This window comes from Cydia amplana, chromosome 9, assembly GCF_948474715.1.
Source record: "Cydia amplana chromosome 9, ilCydAmpl1.1, whole genome shotgun sequence".
NCBI classification, from domain to species: Eukaryota; Metazoa; Arthropoda; class Insecta; order Lepidoptera; family Tortricidae; genus Cydia; species Cydia amplana.
The window spans coordinates 1,031,070-1,048,612 of NC_086077.1; the positions used below are offsets into that span (position 1 = coordinate 1,031,070).

General features: G+C 39.7%; 1 protein-coding gene across 1 annotated transcript in view; it reads left to right on the top strand.

The window, feature by feature from the left end:
* LOC134650798 (zinc finger protein 268-like) overlaps positions 1 to 17,543 on the top strand; it is a 33,509-nt gene that overhangs the window by 7,407 nt on the left and 8,559 nt on the right. The window contains exons 5-14 of the mRNA XM_063505732.1: positions 2,163 to 2,311; positions 2,400 to 2,459; positions 4,809 to 4,979; positions 5,011 to 5,115; positions 5,213 to 5,317; positions 5,401 to 5,551; positions 5,598 to 5,930; positions 14,994 to 15,097; positions 16,101 to 16,299; positions 17,173 to 17,279. Of these exons, the coding sequence (XP_063361802.1) occupies positions 2,163 to 2,311; positions 2,400 to 2,459; positions 4,809 to 4,979; positions 5,011 to 5,115; positions 5,213 to 5,317; positions 5,401 to 5,551; positions 5,598 to 5,930; positions 14,994 to 15,097; positions 16,101 to 16,299; positions 17,173 to 17,279 (1,484 nt within the window). The remainder of the gene's footprint in view (positions 1 to 2,162; positions 2,312 to 2,399; positions 2,460 to 4,808; positions 4,980 to 5,010; positions 5,116 to 5,212; positions 5,318 to 5,400; positions 5,552 to 5,597; positions 5,931 to 14,993; positions 15,098 to 16,100; positions 16,300 to 17,172; positions 17,280 to 17,543) is intronic.

Consider the following 17,543-nt stretch of genomic DNA (forward strand, 5'->3'; position numbering starts at 1 on the left):
CATTTCAGAATACAAAATAATTGACAATTCTGCGTATATTTGATATCAAAAAGTTACAATTACCTACCCTTAGGTTATAAGGAGGATAAATATACATAAATATCAAATAGATTCGACAAAGTGTTGACCCTAGCATTGGATAAAATAGGTTCCTCTTAAACGGCATCTGCGCTGTTGGCTTTGGGCCCACGGGTGCCCGGCAAAAGGTCGGGGACCCCATGCTTCCGCACAGTTATTGCAAATAATGTAAAATCACAAAATAAACTGAAATTTTCATTTTGGTTAAAAACACATATGCGATGAGCTAAGGTTTCGAATTAAGTACCTTATTCTTAATCTGGAAAGAGAAGACTGAATATTCAGAATTAAGCTATGTCTATGAATGGTTTACATAAATTAAGCCACTTTAGCGTTCAGAAACAATCAAGTTTATGTCTACTAGTAGGCACCAGATAAGGTAAACTACTATACTGCATATATAGACAATAATGAGTACAATTAAGGTCACTTGATGATAGCTAAACATGAATATAAGCAGAATGAGCTGCACCTATACAAATATCATTGATAAAGCTCTGTGGCAATTCTACATTAACCATTTGAACGCCAAGAGCACCAAAAAGCGTCGTAACTAGTGCCCACATGAGTATTATGATATGGCTTAAGCTCTCAAAGTAACCTTCACAATTTTAAGTAAGGTTTGTTTAGGTCCATTAGCTCGCGTTCACGTTAATAAAGCGTACAAACGATTAAATGCATTTTATAGCTATAACCAAGTATATAGCTCACACTGGCTCACAGTCATTAAAAGAATTCAGTAAAATCATTAAAAGTATTCCCTATGACATTTTATTAAGTATCTACCCAATATTAACTTTGTGGGTAGTGATAGTGATATAACGAATATTTAAAATATTCGTCTACTTAATCCTGAGGGATTCTGGAAATAAGAAAGGTCTTGTCCTTGTTATATCCTGCAACTGCTTACCTTACTAGATCATTATTATCAAATTTGTCAATAATTGGGAGTTATAAATAAAAACTACTCGAGTACTTTATGATTTTTATCTTTTCATATTTGAATTACATCACTCCATATCACAGATGTTGTATGCTCCCTGAAGAGTAGACTGACTTATCTTCTTTTACATAGTTTCACATACATATAATCAAGTACTATAGCACCCTTGTGGTGACTCACTTATTTTCGTTGAAAATTTATAAGTACCTACATTAAATACGTATATAAAATGTAAAGTTAGTATCATAATATAATGGTATATAAAATTGTATGCTTTACTAAATACCTCTCTCCTCACAGGTGTTAAAATAAAGGGTGTACTACATAATTAATTAAACACTCCTAATATAATAATATTACATATACATAATATGTAAGTACATGTATAATCACATTGGCTTGGCGTCTTCCCACCACCAGGCGATAACAAACACGTCTCAATATATTACTTTAGGTTCCGAATATCGGTACAGTTGTTTAATGACAGCGTTTTACACAAAAATAAAACGCTAATTAAATAACTTACCATATTCGGAACCTAGTTTTAATCCTGCCTGGTGTAAATATGTTTAATTTTGAGACAATGTCTAGGTAAATTGCGTTTGTTTGTAACTGTCAAAATTGTCAAACGCAACTGCCTGAAGTGGTGGGGGTGTGGGAGAGAGATGGATGTATATGCTAGAAAAGGACAATACGACTAACTACAGTGTTGCCACTCTCAATATATTACTTTAGGTTCCGAATATGGTAAGTTATTTAATTAGCGTTTTATTTTTGTGTAAAACGCTGTCATTCTATAAGCAGGCAGGCAGTTGTGACAACTGATATTGCCTGTATCCAGTAATCATTGACAGTTGTCATTGACAAGTAGATGTATAGGTGTGCTTGTCTAGTTTATTTTTAAATTGGTTCACATTTTGTGGTGAAACCACATCTTCAGGGAGTTTGTTCGAAGCCCTCACTACTCGGTTGCTCAAAAAATGCTTATATGGGTTACTGTGGGACTTATGCCTTTCTAACTTTAAGTGATGACCTCTCAGACGGGTGTTGTTGTTGCGCTTGAAGAACATTTCAATTTTTCATGAAGATTAAAAACTAGCAAAATGTTATTTCTATATACTAAAATCTTTTTCTTTTTCAGCATTCTACAGAAAAGACCACCTCCAAAAGCACCTCCAAACCCACAACAAAATGTTCATTGAGCAGAACATTTACCCCGTGAGTGACCAGGAGCTGCTCGGCATTAAACAGGAGATCACCGATGAGGAACAAGACGACGTTATGACAGAGGTTAGTCAACAAACTAAAACGTTCTACAGAAAGTACCTACAACCTGTAAATTCATGTCAAAATGTCCATTTACCCCGTGAGTGACCAGGAGCTGCTCGACATTAAACAGGAGGTCGCTGATGAGGAACAAGATGACGTTATGACAGAGGTTAGTTAACAAACTAAAACGTTCTACAGAAATAGGGCTGCCATCCGTCCGGGTTTCCCCGGATTTGTCCTAGTTTGGAGGCCGTCCGGGGGGTGGGATGTACGGATACTTTTTATGTGAGGAAACACCTTATTGAATTTAATTGTTTTTTTTAATAAAGTAAGGGAAATAATCCGGCGTGCGTCCGGCGTAAATCGCACGCCAAATGTCCGGGTTTTTTAAGTTTTTATCCGGGTTCGGCGAATTTAGAGATGGCAGCTTTATACAGAAAGTACTGACAAAATGTCCATTTATCCTGTGAATGACCTTTGGTGCGCATGACTACCACCTACTATACAATACAAATACTCTTTATTGCACATCTCATTACAGAAAGCAATACTAATAATACAGATAAGAAGTGGTTAAACAACAGTCGGTCTTATCGCTAAAAAGCGATATCTTCCAGACATACCTATTTCGGTAATCCCTCATATTTTTGTATGATATTGAAAACTTTCCGCAATTGCACATCACATCAGGGGCCGATTGCATAACAAACTACAACTAATATTATACTAATATAATATTATACAAGCGGAACTCCTTTTCTAATTTAACTTATTAAATAAGGAGTTCCGCTTGTAATATTAGTTGTAGTTTGTTATGCAATCGGCCCCAGATCTGAGCTCGCTAGCCGCGTTTTGTCAACCCGTTTTTTTTATGTTATGGGTACAAAATCTGGTCACTTACTAGCAACCCTTGAGTTTAGCGAACGGAACCCTTAAAACGCGCAGCTTAAACTATTGATACGCAATCCGAACTGGACTGTCGATAACTTTTTTACCAACTAGTTGTAGCTAGCCCCCAAGTTCTTTTTTCGTCCGCCCCTCCCTAAACTCCCCTCGTATCATCGACACACTGTTTACTGGCAATTTTTAAACCTTATTCAAAAGACTTACTGGCTTAAGATGGTCAGAATTGCGTTTAGTACAAGCTTGACATTTATATCAAAAAGGTCGTATCTTCATATAAGTTTTAACGTCACTTACGAAGTTTTTGCTTAAGAATACTACATACTAGTGGATCTATTGGGGTTTCTGTGACACAATATTATTGACGCGATACTTTCAAAGCGGCGGTTTCAGACTAGCTTTTTATACGCGCCTAATATGAGCTCGTTTTTGGAAGTGCGTGAAGGCGCGTCTAGACCAAATGTAGCGAAATAGCGAAACGACCGTACACGTGCAGAAACAAAATGCGAAAATTGGGGGGAAATATTTTTTTAATTACCTTTATTTGCAATTTCCATCTCTAATGACTCTTGAAATTAATGGAACAACTCGTTTGAGACCAATTCTAGGAACCCTTATACCTACTTTGTACGCTGACGTTAGGCTCAGGCATAAATATATAAAAAACGGGCCCGAAGTCCCCACCGCGGTGATCTCATCCCCCATTTAAGACAAAATGTCGTATGGTCAGTATGGGACTTGGTGGATATACGACCTTTTGTGTTGGCGCGCTAGTTAATACTCTAAGGAGGGGTGGCGTTGTGAGCTCGTGAACGTGTGTTATACCATATTTGTTTATTGTAAGTTGTAAGCTAAGATGAAAGTTTCTCACCTGTGTAAATGTAGGTAATGTTTAAATGTAATAATTTTACTTTCAGATATACAGGGTGACATTTAAGTCGTGATCAGTAATATGTTTTTCTAACTCCATAAACAACGAGTAATTTACTGCCCCTGCTCTTACTAAAATCAGACATGATTTTTTTTATTTTTTGTCATTTATTTTACTTTTACAAGTGGCAGTGGTGAAAAATTAAGTAAATTTTATTTCTAACTGGGACAAATGACAAAATTGATGTCAATGACAGTAGTAGTAGTAAAATACTTTATTGTACAAAAAGAAACATAAAACATGAAAGAACACACATCATTAGTACAAAGGCGAACTTATCCCTTCAAACAGTTCCGATTCAAAGAGGCGATTCAATCTACTAATTTAAATATCTTAATAAGCCGTTGTAATATCCTAAATCCACTTATAAAAGTAAAATAAATGACAAAAAATACCTAAACAAAAAAATAAATAAAATCTTGTCTGATTTTAGTAAGAGTAGGGGCATTAAATTGCTCGTTGTTTATGGAGTTAGAAAAACATATTACTGATCACGACTTAAATGTCACCCTGTATATGTACCTTAGTAATTGAATATGTATGGTTTGTTTACATAGTTAGCAAGTTCCATAGAATGACACTTTAGGGTCTCTACTCTTTACCTAAACCTATGGTAGGTTTGCAAATTTTGCAAGGAATGAATCTTTGATTGGACCTTAAACTGAAAAAAGAATATTTTCTTAGGTCCCCGACGCGGACCTTGCCAAGCCAGCGGACCCGGAGCGGCCCCACCTCTGCCCCATCTGCCACAAGGGGTTCAAGCGAAAAGACCACCTCAAGCTGCACAGCGTCAGCCACCTGGCGAGGGACAAGCTATGCCCACACTGCGGGAAAGGTAAGCTTCAGACAAGACTTGTTCATACATGCCACTAGTGTAACGTCATAGGTCCCTGACGCGGGTCTGGGCAAGTCGGCGGACCCGGAGCGGCCCCACATGTGCCCCATCTGCCACAAGGGGTTCAAGCTGAAATACCACCTCAAGCTGCACAGCGTCAGCCACCTGGCGAGGGACAAGCTATGCCCACACTGTGGGAAAGGTAAGCTTCAGACAAGACTTGTTCATACATGCCACTAGTGTAACTTCATAGGTTCCCGACGGGGGTCTGGGCAAGCCGGCGGACCCGGAGCGGCCCCACATGTGCCCCATCTGCCACAAGGGGTTCAAGCTGAAATACCACCTCAAGCTGCACAGCGTCAGCCAAGCTATGCCCACACTGCGGGAAAGGTCAGCTTCAGACAAGACTTGTTCATACATGCCACTAGTGTAACTTCATAGGTTCCCGACGGGGGTCTGGGCAAGCCGGCGGACCCGGAGCGGCCCCACATGTGCCCCATCTGCCACAAGGGGTTCAAGCTGAAATACCACCTCAAGCTGCACAGCGTCAGCCACCTGGCCAGGGACAAGCTATGCCCACACTGCGGGAAAGGTAAGCTTAAGACTAGACTTGTTAATACACTAGTGTAACTTCATAGGTCCCCGACGCGGGTCTGGGCAAGTCGGCGGACCCGGAGCGGCCCCACATGTGCCCCATCTGATACAAGGGGTTCAAGCTGAAATACCACCTCAAGCTGCACAGCGTCAGCCAAGCTATGCCCACACTGCGGGAAAGGTAAGCTTCAGACAAGACTTGTTCATACATGCCACTAGTGTAACGTCACACGACGCGGGTCTGGGCAAGCCGGCGGACCCGGAGCGGCCCCACATGTGCCCCATCTGCCACAAGGGGTTCAAGCGGAAAGACCACCTCAAGCTGCACAGCGTCAGCCACCTGGCCAGGGACAAGCTATGCCCACACTGCGGGAAAGGTAAGCTAAGATAAGTGAAACTTCATACAAGTCACTTGTCTCTCAGACTATCTACAACTAATCAATAATAATATCTGGGAAACCGAGCTTTGCTCGGAAAACATATAAAAACTCAAAAAATGCGCGTTTTCTCAGAGATAAAACCTAGCTAGATCAATTTTTCGCCCCCGAAAACCCCCATATAGCAAATTTCATCGACATCGTTAGAGCCGTTTCCGAGATCCCCAATATACAAGAATTGGTCGTTTAATTATATAATATCTGGGTGACCGAGCTTCGCTCGGAAAACATATAAAAACTCGAAAATGCGCGTTTTCCCAGATATAAGACCTAGCTAGATCGATTTTTCGCCCCCAAAAACCCCCGTATAGCACATTTCATCGAAATCGTTAGAGCCGTTTTCGAGATCCCCGAAATATATATATATTATATATATATATAAATAAATAAACAAGAATTGCTCGTTTAAAGGTATTAGATATAGCAAAGTTCATCGAAATCGTTAGAGCCGTTTTCGAGATCCCCGAAATATATATATATATATATATAATATATATATATATATATATATATGTCGGGGACGGATGGTCCCGATGGCGGTGGGCGCGTGGGGGTAGTACCTAGATGTATTACTTCACAGCCAAAATAGTAGGTATGCTACAAACGCATGAAATAAACATTCGGACTCATTAACCATACTAGTGCCTACTATATTTCAGTACTAAATGATGAAAAGAACTAATTGCTATTAGAATGTTGACTGGTTAAATTGATAATAAAAAGATCACATGAAATCGTTCAAATCTTTATTTCAGTCAAACTAAACCGGTTCCAACCCTACACCTCTGACCCGAGAAGATTTAACCCGGCAACAAACTCGGCGGGACACATCTTTTCAAAACAACACATAGTTTCTTTATTTTACAAAAGTAAGCTTATAATGGCACATAAGAAATCAAAATAACACTTGGAATAAAACACTTAGCTAAACGGTTAAAGAACGTGAGAATCTATAAGCTTTCAGAATAATCCTTCAGGTGTAAGCCTTCAGGAACGTAGCGAATTAGGCACGAGCTTGGCTAACGTCCGATCTCTAGCGCGGTCCGATCAAGAAGAAGGAAGCCAGTTCCAGCGGCGGAGCCAACCGCTCCCGCCTCCAATTCAAGTTGGTAAACCTGCCTGACCAGTCTACCAACATAACGACAAAAATGCCTGCTCGTGCCTACGTTCACTCAAGATACCCCTCTTGACGTTCCAAAGCCTTCTACCTGTCATCTTAGTTCATCAATACGCCAATAGATGGTGGCGTTACTCTCTACGCAACTTTATGATTTCGTTACAAGCAAATAATATGTAGCCAAACATTGCTAATCGATTTTATACAGGCGTTTAACTATGAACTGTAATGCTGCAATACGTCTTTCTGGTGTCTCGCTCCGACACGGCCGTCCTGCGCTACACACGTCCTCGTGTGTGGGTGTATGCATTTGATTCTGTAACAAAATACTCAGCACAGTATCTCATCGTTCGGTCATTCCTGACCCACAATTTGGGTCTCACTCAAATTACTATTAAAATCAAGCTTTGTTATCAATCAAACCAGAAAAAATAATTGGTCAAAATTACTTTAACAATCCTCAATTCTCTAGTCAAAAATAGTCCATCGAGCAACGACTAAATAAAAATACTCGTCAGTAATCATCGCTGCTATCTAACGGATACACTCCAATAATCATCGCCTCCATCTGGCGGGTACTCTCAAATTTATGTGAAAACAAAACAATCCCAAACATTAAAAACACAAATCACAACAGCTCTAATTCATTGCTCGACAGTATCACTACTATTGTCGTCAATATCAATTTACGGGGAAATTATCTGGCATAAAAAAAAAAATTGGTCATATGTGATCTAAATTTTTGTAAGACATCTTAAAATAAATAACATTCTGAATTGATAGTTTCAATTTTACTCATATGAACACAGTACATAAACAGGAATTCATTTTTAACAAAACAACACCAGTCCTTCGGTGCATTGCCAGTCCTTCGGCAGATACCAGACCCTCGTCAGAAGTAACCATCTCAGCCGCGTAAGTGCTACTCCTCGCAAAGAGCATTCTGCACATAAAAAGCAGACCACGTGCACCTCTTACATGCTCCGGCACTTCTGATGCGGTCACTAAACAATACCCAGTCCATCGAAAGCAAAACACTAGTGCCCAGTCCATCGGGCGTACTTTCAGTCCATCGAGAGCAAAACAGTATTGCCCAGTCCATCGGGCATGCCTTCAGTCCATCGAAAGCATGACAGTATTGCCCAGTCCATCGGGCGTGCCTTCAGTCTATTGAAAGCAAAACAGTAGTGCCCAGTCCATCGGGCATAATTTCAGTCCTACGAAAGTACAAGCTTTCAGTCCGTCGAAAGCAAAACAATGTTAACAGTGAATTCCAAAAAAAAAAAAAAGAAAATAAAAACAGGTCTTTAAATCATGTTACTCAGAACCATTGGTACGATCAGCGTCAACTGATCAACTGAAACTGAACATTACTGATCAAAATCAAACTCGCTCAAGACTTCTATGCAGAAGTAAAACATCTCAAAATAATCCCAACGAAATGGGAACTGCTCACCAGCTTAATAAAGTATGATGCACGCGACCAAGTCAAAGGTGGTGGTGGTGAGGTCCAACCCAAGCACGGAGGCTGATCCTTTCCGCTTGCCGTTGCCGTTGCTGCGGCAGATTGCGAGAGACGCGATGTGGTTCAACATAGCTGGCTGTTACTGAAATCATCATTTGCACGGTATCAGGTTTATCATGTATGCAGGCTAAACTCAAAAGGTTTATGAAATGCAAGGTGGCAGACACAAAAAAACATGTTTCCAATGTATACGGGACTTCAAAAATCTCAGAATAAAATTTAAACTTCAATGAGTGCGTTTTCTTTCATTCTATGAACAAACAAAAATAAAATAAGTAACACGGGTAAGTGTTCCAAAAATAAGTAACACGGTAAAATGGGCCAATACGAAAAGTGACAGCTTATTAGTTACGTTCGACTGTTATGCTTCGCCATTACACTCAAAATAAAATTCACTAATAAACAATTAGAACGAAACCTGTCCTTTTATTTCCAAATTTCCAGCACAGAAGATGCTGCACAGCTGCTTCTGTGTCACGGGCGTAATGGTATGGTGTCTGCAAGTTCGCTCGGCTCTGGCTGCAGGACACTGTAACATTAATTTTCATATGCGTAGCTCATGTTTTCATAGTATGCACGATTTGTGATCTATCACGGCATTACGAGCAATAATTTGTCGCAATTTTATTAATTACTAAACGTTACAGGGTAAAGATTACATAATCCTTGCATTGGCAAATCAGCAGGATCAATTTCTAACGGTGCATTGTATTTTAATGAAAAAAAAATATTTTTTGAGGGTAGATGCACAAGTGAGCGATGAAATAATATCACGTCGCGACAGCCAATATTTGATTTTAATTAACAATATGGATTTCACATCAAAATAACTTAAGATCACTTAGATTTCAACGGATTTTAAAAATTAATTGTATTTTCAAATCAATTATTGAGGGTAGATTCACAAGTGAGCGATGAAATAATATCACGTCGCGACAGCCAATATTTGATTTTAATTAACAATATGGATTTCACATCAAAATAACTTAAGATCACTTAGATTTCAACGGATTTTAAAAATTAATTGTATTTTCAAATCAATTATTGAGGGTAGATTCACAAGTGAGCGATGAAATAATATCACGTCGCGATAGGTAATACTTGGTTTTAATTAACAGTATGGATTTCAAATCAAAATAACTCGAGATCGCCTCGATCTAAATGGATTACAAAAATTAATTGTAAAGAAACGCGGCGATACCAGAGATGACGTCACGTAAAGACCGCTATGCTCGACTGCCTCAATCATAATTCACAGTTTCACAATAATTCTCACCAAATAACAATGAATTACACTCACCATTCAATCAAGGTTAGACACGTGAGCTTACCATTACAAAGTGTCCAGATTATGGAATGTAGGTCACCAGAAATACACCACGCTCCCAGGTGGCTGTGTAAGCAATACATGAAACTCCGCATCTATCCCACTTGCTGATGTCGGGGACGGATGGTCCCGATGGCGGTGGGCGCGTGGGGGTAGTACCTAGATGTATTACTTCACAGCCAAAATAGTAGGTATGCTACAAACGCATGAAATAAACATTCGGACTCATTAACCATACTAGTGCCTACTATATTTCAGTACTAAATGATGAAAAGAACTAATTGCTATTAGAATGTTGACTGGTTAAATTGATAATAAAAAGATCACATGAAATCGTTCAAATCTTTATTTCAGTCAAACTAAACCGGTTCCAACCCTACACCTCTGACCCGAGAAGATTTAACCCGGCAACAAACTCGGCGGGACACATCTTTTCAAAACAACACATAGTTTCTTTATTTTACAAAAGTAAGCTTATAATGGCACATAAGAAATCAAAATAACACTTGGAATAAAACACTTAGCTAAACGGTTAAAGAACGTGAGAATCTATAAGCTTTCAGAATAATCCTTCAGGTGTAAGCCTTCAGGAACGTAGCGAATTAGGCACGAGCTTGGCTAACGTCCGATCTCTAGCGCGGTCCGATCAAGAAAAAGGAAGCCAGTTCCAGCGGCGGAGCCAACCGCTCCCGCCTCCAATTCAAGTTGGTAAACCTGCCTGACCAGTCTACCAACATAACGACAAAAATGCCTGCTCGTGCCTACGTTCACTCAAGATACCCCTCTTGACGTTCCAAAGCCTTCTACCTGTCATCTTAGTTCATCAATACGCCAATAGATGGTGGCGTTACTCTCTACGCAACTTTATGATTTCGTTACAAGCAAATAATATGTAGCCAAACATTGCTAATCGATTTTATACAGGCGTTTAACTATGAACTGTAATGCTGCAATACGTCTTTCTGGTGTCTCGCTCCGACATATATATATAAATAAACAAGAATTGCTCGTTTAAAGGTATTAGATTTAAAGGTATTAGATATAATAATATAATAAAATATCAATAAAAAGACATGTCAAGATCGCTTACCTTCTTTCTAATGCTAAAAAAAAACGAACTATAGCCCACCTATCCGGATGCATGCGGCTATTCGTGCTAAATTTGTATAAAACGCAGAACGTAAGAATCAAGCGTGCGTATCCATAATATTTACGTCCGTGGTTCAACTTGAACATATTACATGAGCCCCCGAAAGGGTTCTCCTTCCTAACAAGGGGATAAGGACGACCCTCCTTCTATTGAAGAGGGGGGGGGGGGGGGTCTGAGCTTGCCTACACAGCTACATTATAATAGGGAATATTCGTGGAAGGTAATCATTATTATGTTCGTAACAAACACTTTAACAAGCAAATAATGTAAAACCAGTGGAAATCGGCAAATAGTTTTGTAGCAGGCTGCCTGCTTAGAAAACTGGCAGTACCTACACACTGCACCTGACGCGGTAAACAGTTGGCAAAGTGTACTTATGCGTCCAACGTATGGTGCCGTTGCCGGTTTTCAATTGAGGGGCGATTTAAATCTTCTCGAGGCATCAGAGGTGTAGGGTAGGATATTCAAGTAGGCGGATTGTAATATGCCTACTTGAATAAACTATCTTTATCTTTTATGCCATGGTGACGAAAACACCGCAAGTCAAGTGGACTTGAGTCTGTCGCGGGGCTACGTTACTTTAACCTAAACACTCTTTCCTTATCTCAGAGCCCCTTGTGTAAATTTCATTCGATAGCGTGACGAGCGTTTGCGTTATGTCTATTTTTGTATGGGATTCTGAACAGCGCGCCAAGCGGGACGTTTTAGAAACTCAAAATCACACTACGTCACGTCACGCTGTACAAATGACGACCGAACATAATGAGAATGAAAAGACCAATGAATAATAAGAAAAAGAATAAATTAGTTTATTGATGGCAAACTAAATCTACATTTCATACAAACGTATGACAATAAAACCGGCCAAGTGCGAGTCGGACTCGCGCACGGAGGGTTCCGCACCCCCAACAAAAAATTGAGCAAAACAAGCAAAAAAACGGTCACCATTCCAAGTACTGACCCCGCCCGACGTTGCTGAACTTCGGTCAAAAATCACGTTTGTTGTATGGGAGCCCCACTTAAATCTTTATTTTATTCTGTTTTTTATTTAGCGGCAACAGAAATACATCATCTGTGAAAATTTCAACTGTCTAGCTATCACGGTTCGTGAGATACAGCCTGGTGACAGACGGACGGACGGACGGACAGCGGAGTCTTAGTAATAGGGTCCCGTTTTTACCCTTTGGGTACGGAACCCTAAAAAGTATATTTAAAGCAAATAGTATATTTATAGTTTACCATGAAATGTGGGACCAGAATAATGCTAACCCGAAAGTCAGCGCTGGTATTCCGGCGAGACCATTCGTGGGCCACGAACGCAATGCAATTTTGTTTTGTCAAAATAAAGATGCAATATACATATTGAGTGGAATTGAGATTCTGAAAGTAACACAATTGGAATATATCTAAGAAAGTAGGTACTCTCTCGTCGAACACTCCAATTACGCGCCAACGTCTAACAAGACCCTATCCTACGGTCAAATAATAATCCCCAACTCAAAATCAATATTCAATATCCAAGACCCGGTTAGGCGACCTTTCGGTCCCCCTTATTCTAGGGGAGATCCCCCATGGGCCCGGTATATATTCCCATTTCTTAAACCCGAACTGCAAACCACTGTATCTTGAACTTTAGTTTCGTTATGACTATACGTAAAATCGAAAACGCCTATACTGGTCTCAGTCTGGACCAGTGTAATATCAAAGTAGGGGTAACATGTACACCACACGAATACAGACGTTAAATTCGTTGATATACGGGTCGGTTTCGTGCGTTTAAAGTAGAACGGACGACGCTTGGGAATCTAATTTATATTAAGGAGGGGTGACTTGGTAGGGGAGTTTTTTGAAGCTGAGCCGGTTTTTTGGGGGACTCGTTTGTTTGAAGTTTACTGGGAACAATATTTTTAGAATATTCTTCACTAGATTGTAAGCTGGCTGTAACAATTTTTTATTCACATGTTTGTGCTATTTTTAATATAAGTAGTATTCAGGGGCTCAATCGAACGTTGAGAAGTTCTAATTTAGCTTTCAAGATTTGAATCACACATACAAACAAACAGACATATGTACAGCTAACTGCAAAAGTGCATGGACATGAATGAAATCTGTTCATAAAGTAGCAATTTTGCAAAAGATAAAGAAAAGTTTATAAAGTAGGTAGTTGACACTCAAGTATTTGAGTGCTCGTTGCTAACAACAGCATTATTTATAGAAGCATGCCTAAGCAGTTCTATAAATAATGTTTTAATTTTATATAAAAATAGAATAGAAATACTTTATTTGGTGTAAAACATAAAACTTAACACTTAACCTATAATACATCTTATTCTAATATATTTTAACACCAAAATGCAGGCCACTCAGCATATGCCGATGTCTAAGATACTTAGCCATGGCGCTGGTTTTCAGGTCAACCAGGGAAAACACAATGAAAATGAAGGCGAAAATTAAAATAAAACAAAATTAAGCTAACATGTGGGAGAAAGTGAGTTTAAACTATAAATAGACATTTTAACTTGTACACTTACGTTGTTAATGACTTTTAAGCTGCTTTTAAGACGTTCGATTGGTCTAGGTTACAGTTAGATGAAATGGTTCAATAATGTTATTAACTTATTAATTATGCTTTGGCGCCGCGTCATCGTCATAGGTACTCGTAATAACGGCTATGCACATTGTTAGGCTCATTTTGTACACCGACCCGACCCGCCACTTGGTATAATAAAATCGAAGACAATGCCATTGTTTTGTAACGCGCTCTTTCGGTTCGAACTTAAAATTAACCATATTAATATTCTTATTGTTTCGGTGGCTTCGTCGCAAAAAGGAATCTGTTCTGTACAAATTTTATACATTGAAAATGGAACAAAAAAGATAAAATAATCAGTGGGTAAACGTCACTTTTTGAATCTTGCGTAAAGTAAGAGACTTTCAGATTTTGTTATTTAAAAACTTTACTTTACAGTTTAAACTATTAATAAAACATTGTTCTTTGCAACACTTAGTAATGGTTTAGATTTGAAAAGGATAGTTTGTTGTTGACTACAACTTACCTTACTTACCCGATCTTAAAACTCTCATGGTGGCATGTCACCTATACACTGTACATGCATAACATGTATGTCCCGGTCGATACAGGCTTCAATTTGCTGACCTACTAACAGCACCTCTATTAGTTAACCATCGATGGACCTTATGTCTAGTATAATAAAGTTAAGAGCTGTCACTCTACAGTGGGCTATGATACATGACCTAACGCGAACGTAGACACTAACTTAGGTACGGTCGAGTTCACAAACATTTTTACAGGCCAACATTCCGAAAATATATTTACACGACCTTGGGTCCGTTTCTCAAAAGCTTGCAACTTGTAATACAAGTGGAAGTCCCTTTCTAACAAAACCTGTCAAAAAGTGACATCCGCTTGTATTACAAGTTACAAGCTTTTGAGAAACGGGCTTCTCTCTTCTCTTATCGGAAATCTTATCTTATCTTTAAGTTTACTGCATTCTCTAAAATGTAATAAACTAATAGGTAGCGCGTACAAGTTGTCCAAATTTTTGACCAACGGACAAAATACGAACCAAAAAATAATTTCGGTAAAATTGGTTAGGACACCCATGAATCCACCAACCAAATCATCACAAAATCAATTCATAATTGGGAGAGCAATCGTGTAACCAATATACATTCAGCAGCAGAAGTTGCTAAGCGGGCGAGGTGTTCAAAATGACCTTTACACGCTCTTATTCTCTTAACAATAAAGTCGCGTCAAGATTATTTTGAACACCTCGCCCGCTTAGCAACTTCTGCTGCTGACTGTACAAAAACATTGAGAAACTGTTCCTTTCAAAACGGTAATATGTAACATTATGTTCCAGCGTTCCGAACAGACGATCAGCTGCAAAACCACATGATCACACACGTTAAACTCGACTCCCCGGCGAGCGAGGAACCCTACCTGATGGAAGACGAAGATATACAGGTAATTCTTTAGAATTCTACTCTTTTAGATATTAGTACCTGGGAGAACATAAAAACTCAAAAATCCGCGTTTTCCCAGAGATAAGATAAGATTTATTTTTTCTATATCGATTTTTCGCCCCCGAAAACGCCCATATAGTAAATTTCGAAATCGTTAGAGCCGTTTCCGAGATCCCCGAAATATATAAATATAGCCATTCTCAAAGTGTGCTCCGCGGACCCTTAGGGCTCCGCGAGAATACTTGTAATAAATAAATAAATATTATAGGACATTTTTACACAAATTGACTAAGCCCCAAAGTAAGCTCAAGAAGGCTTGTGTTGTGGGTACTCAGACAACGATAGATATAATATACAAATACTTAAATACATAGAAAACAACCATGACTCAGGAACAAATATCTGTGCTCATCACACAAATAAATGCCCTTACTGGGAGTCGAACCCAGGACCGCGGCTTCACAGGCAGGGTCACTACCCACTAGGCCAGACCAGTCGTCAAAGAAAAATAAGAAAAGAAACCCAACTCTTCTATAGGTATGTCTCGTCCACAGTGACGAACGAAATATGTCGCTTTCCAAAAGGGTTACGTCACCAATGCGATGTGTTAGACAATATGTGACTAAGGGCTGATTTCTTGGAGGATATAATCAAACGGAGACGCCATGTCTGTAATTTTCTGTACAAAACAGTCTGCCGATTTTTGCGGGGGAGGGGAACGTCAAATGTATGCGTAACGTAAAAATAGCCATGTCAGATAAACGTCAGTCCATACATTGTGTATGACCGTTGGCCGCCTATTTTCGACAGAGGGGAAAGCCTGTTAATGGCTACTCCGTTTAGTTGTATCCTCCAAGGCTGATTTAGACGGCGTTCGAACTCGCATGCGATTTTAGTTACATTGCGGACTGTTGGTTACGTCCAATTCAACCGACCGATCAAAACCCGCAATGTAATGAAACTGGCATCGTCTAAATGAGCCCTAAACGTGAAATTGTTCACAGCAAGAAGAAGACTCCCTCCTAATCCCTCGCGTGTCAATGCAAGAGGGCGAGCGCACGTACTACTCGGCGGCGGACGAGCGGCCGTACTCGTGCAAGCTGTGCGGCCGCCGCTTCAAGCGCAAGCAGCACCTCAAGGTGCACGCCAACGTGCACGCCAGGAACCAGCCGCCCACCATCTGGTGCTCCATATGTAGCGAAGGTAGGACTTTTTTTTTTTTTTTTTTTTTTTTTTTTATTCGGGAAACATACAGCACATAATAACACAATAAGGTAAAAGATATAGTTAGAACATAAGCCAAAACAGTTTCCACTTATAGTTATTACAAAATTCCTTTGCTCCGAGAAAGAAAGTACAATTATTAATTATTTTGAATTTATTGTCATATTATAACAATGCTAGCAAAATTCCACGAGAATCGGTTGAGGATAACAGGTTGTATGTCATTTTTGCCCATAGACTAGGAATCCTCTAGACGGAGTTTAGAGCAATTATTTCATGAAACCGATGCTGCCAAAAATACTGGGGTGCGGGGGACGAGGTGAGCGAGTCCCGTGCCGTGATTGGTCCGTTCAAAGACACGGACGTCACACAAAGACACTTTGACTCGAAAATGGAGTAAAACTACCGTATATTTGTGGCAGAGGGGGTAGCGCTACTATGCTCAGTCTGGAGGATGTCTTGTCTGTGTTTTTTTACCCTAGCTGGAACGGAGATGCTTCGCTCGTGATTCACGCTCGCTCAGCCGGTAATACGATAATGGCTGAAAATGTAAGAATCCGACTCTTCTCTTTCCGCCCAAACTCTATAACTAAACGGTAGATACATCAAAAGCTTAAAGTGCAAATACTATATTTCTCTAAACAAGTTTCCAACTCCAATATAATTACACACGCCTGAGATAAAATGCAGGTCATACTCGACATTCCGATTCGTTATACACAGGTGTGTACTACGCACACTGTTGACTGACAATTCGTAAACCTTATTACAAAAGGCATAAGGTCCACCGATGGACAGTTAAGAGTGTTGCTGTTTGTACCTGATGAGGTGCTAACAAATAACGGTTTTCAGGTTTCTTCAACAACAGCCAATTCGAGAGCCACGAGTGTATGGGCGCCGACCCTGAAGAGACGCCGACCAACCAGGAGAACAACTACCCCGCGCAGGACAACGTAGAGGTAATAAATAAACACATAAATACATAGAAAACACCCAAGACTCAGGAACAAATAACTGTGTTAATCTTTTTTAATAACAAAACTTCCGTGAGACAAAGACATAGTAAATATATTAAAAACGGGTCACTCACGTATTTTAAGTCGAAAAACGCTCGACATGTTTCACTTCGTACCGAGAAGTGTCATCAGGAGCTTGCGTTTACGGTGACGGACCGGACGTAAACGCAAGCTCCTGATGACACTTCTCGGTACGAAGTGAAACAT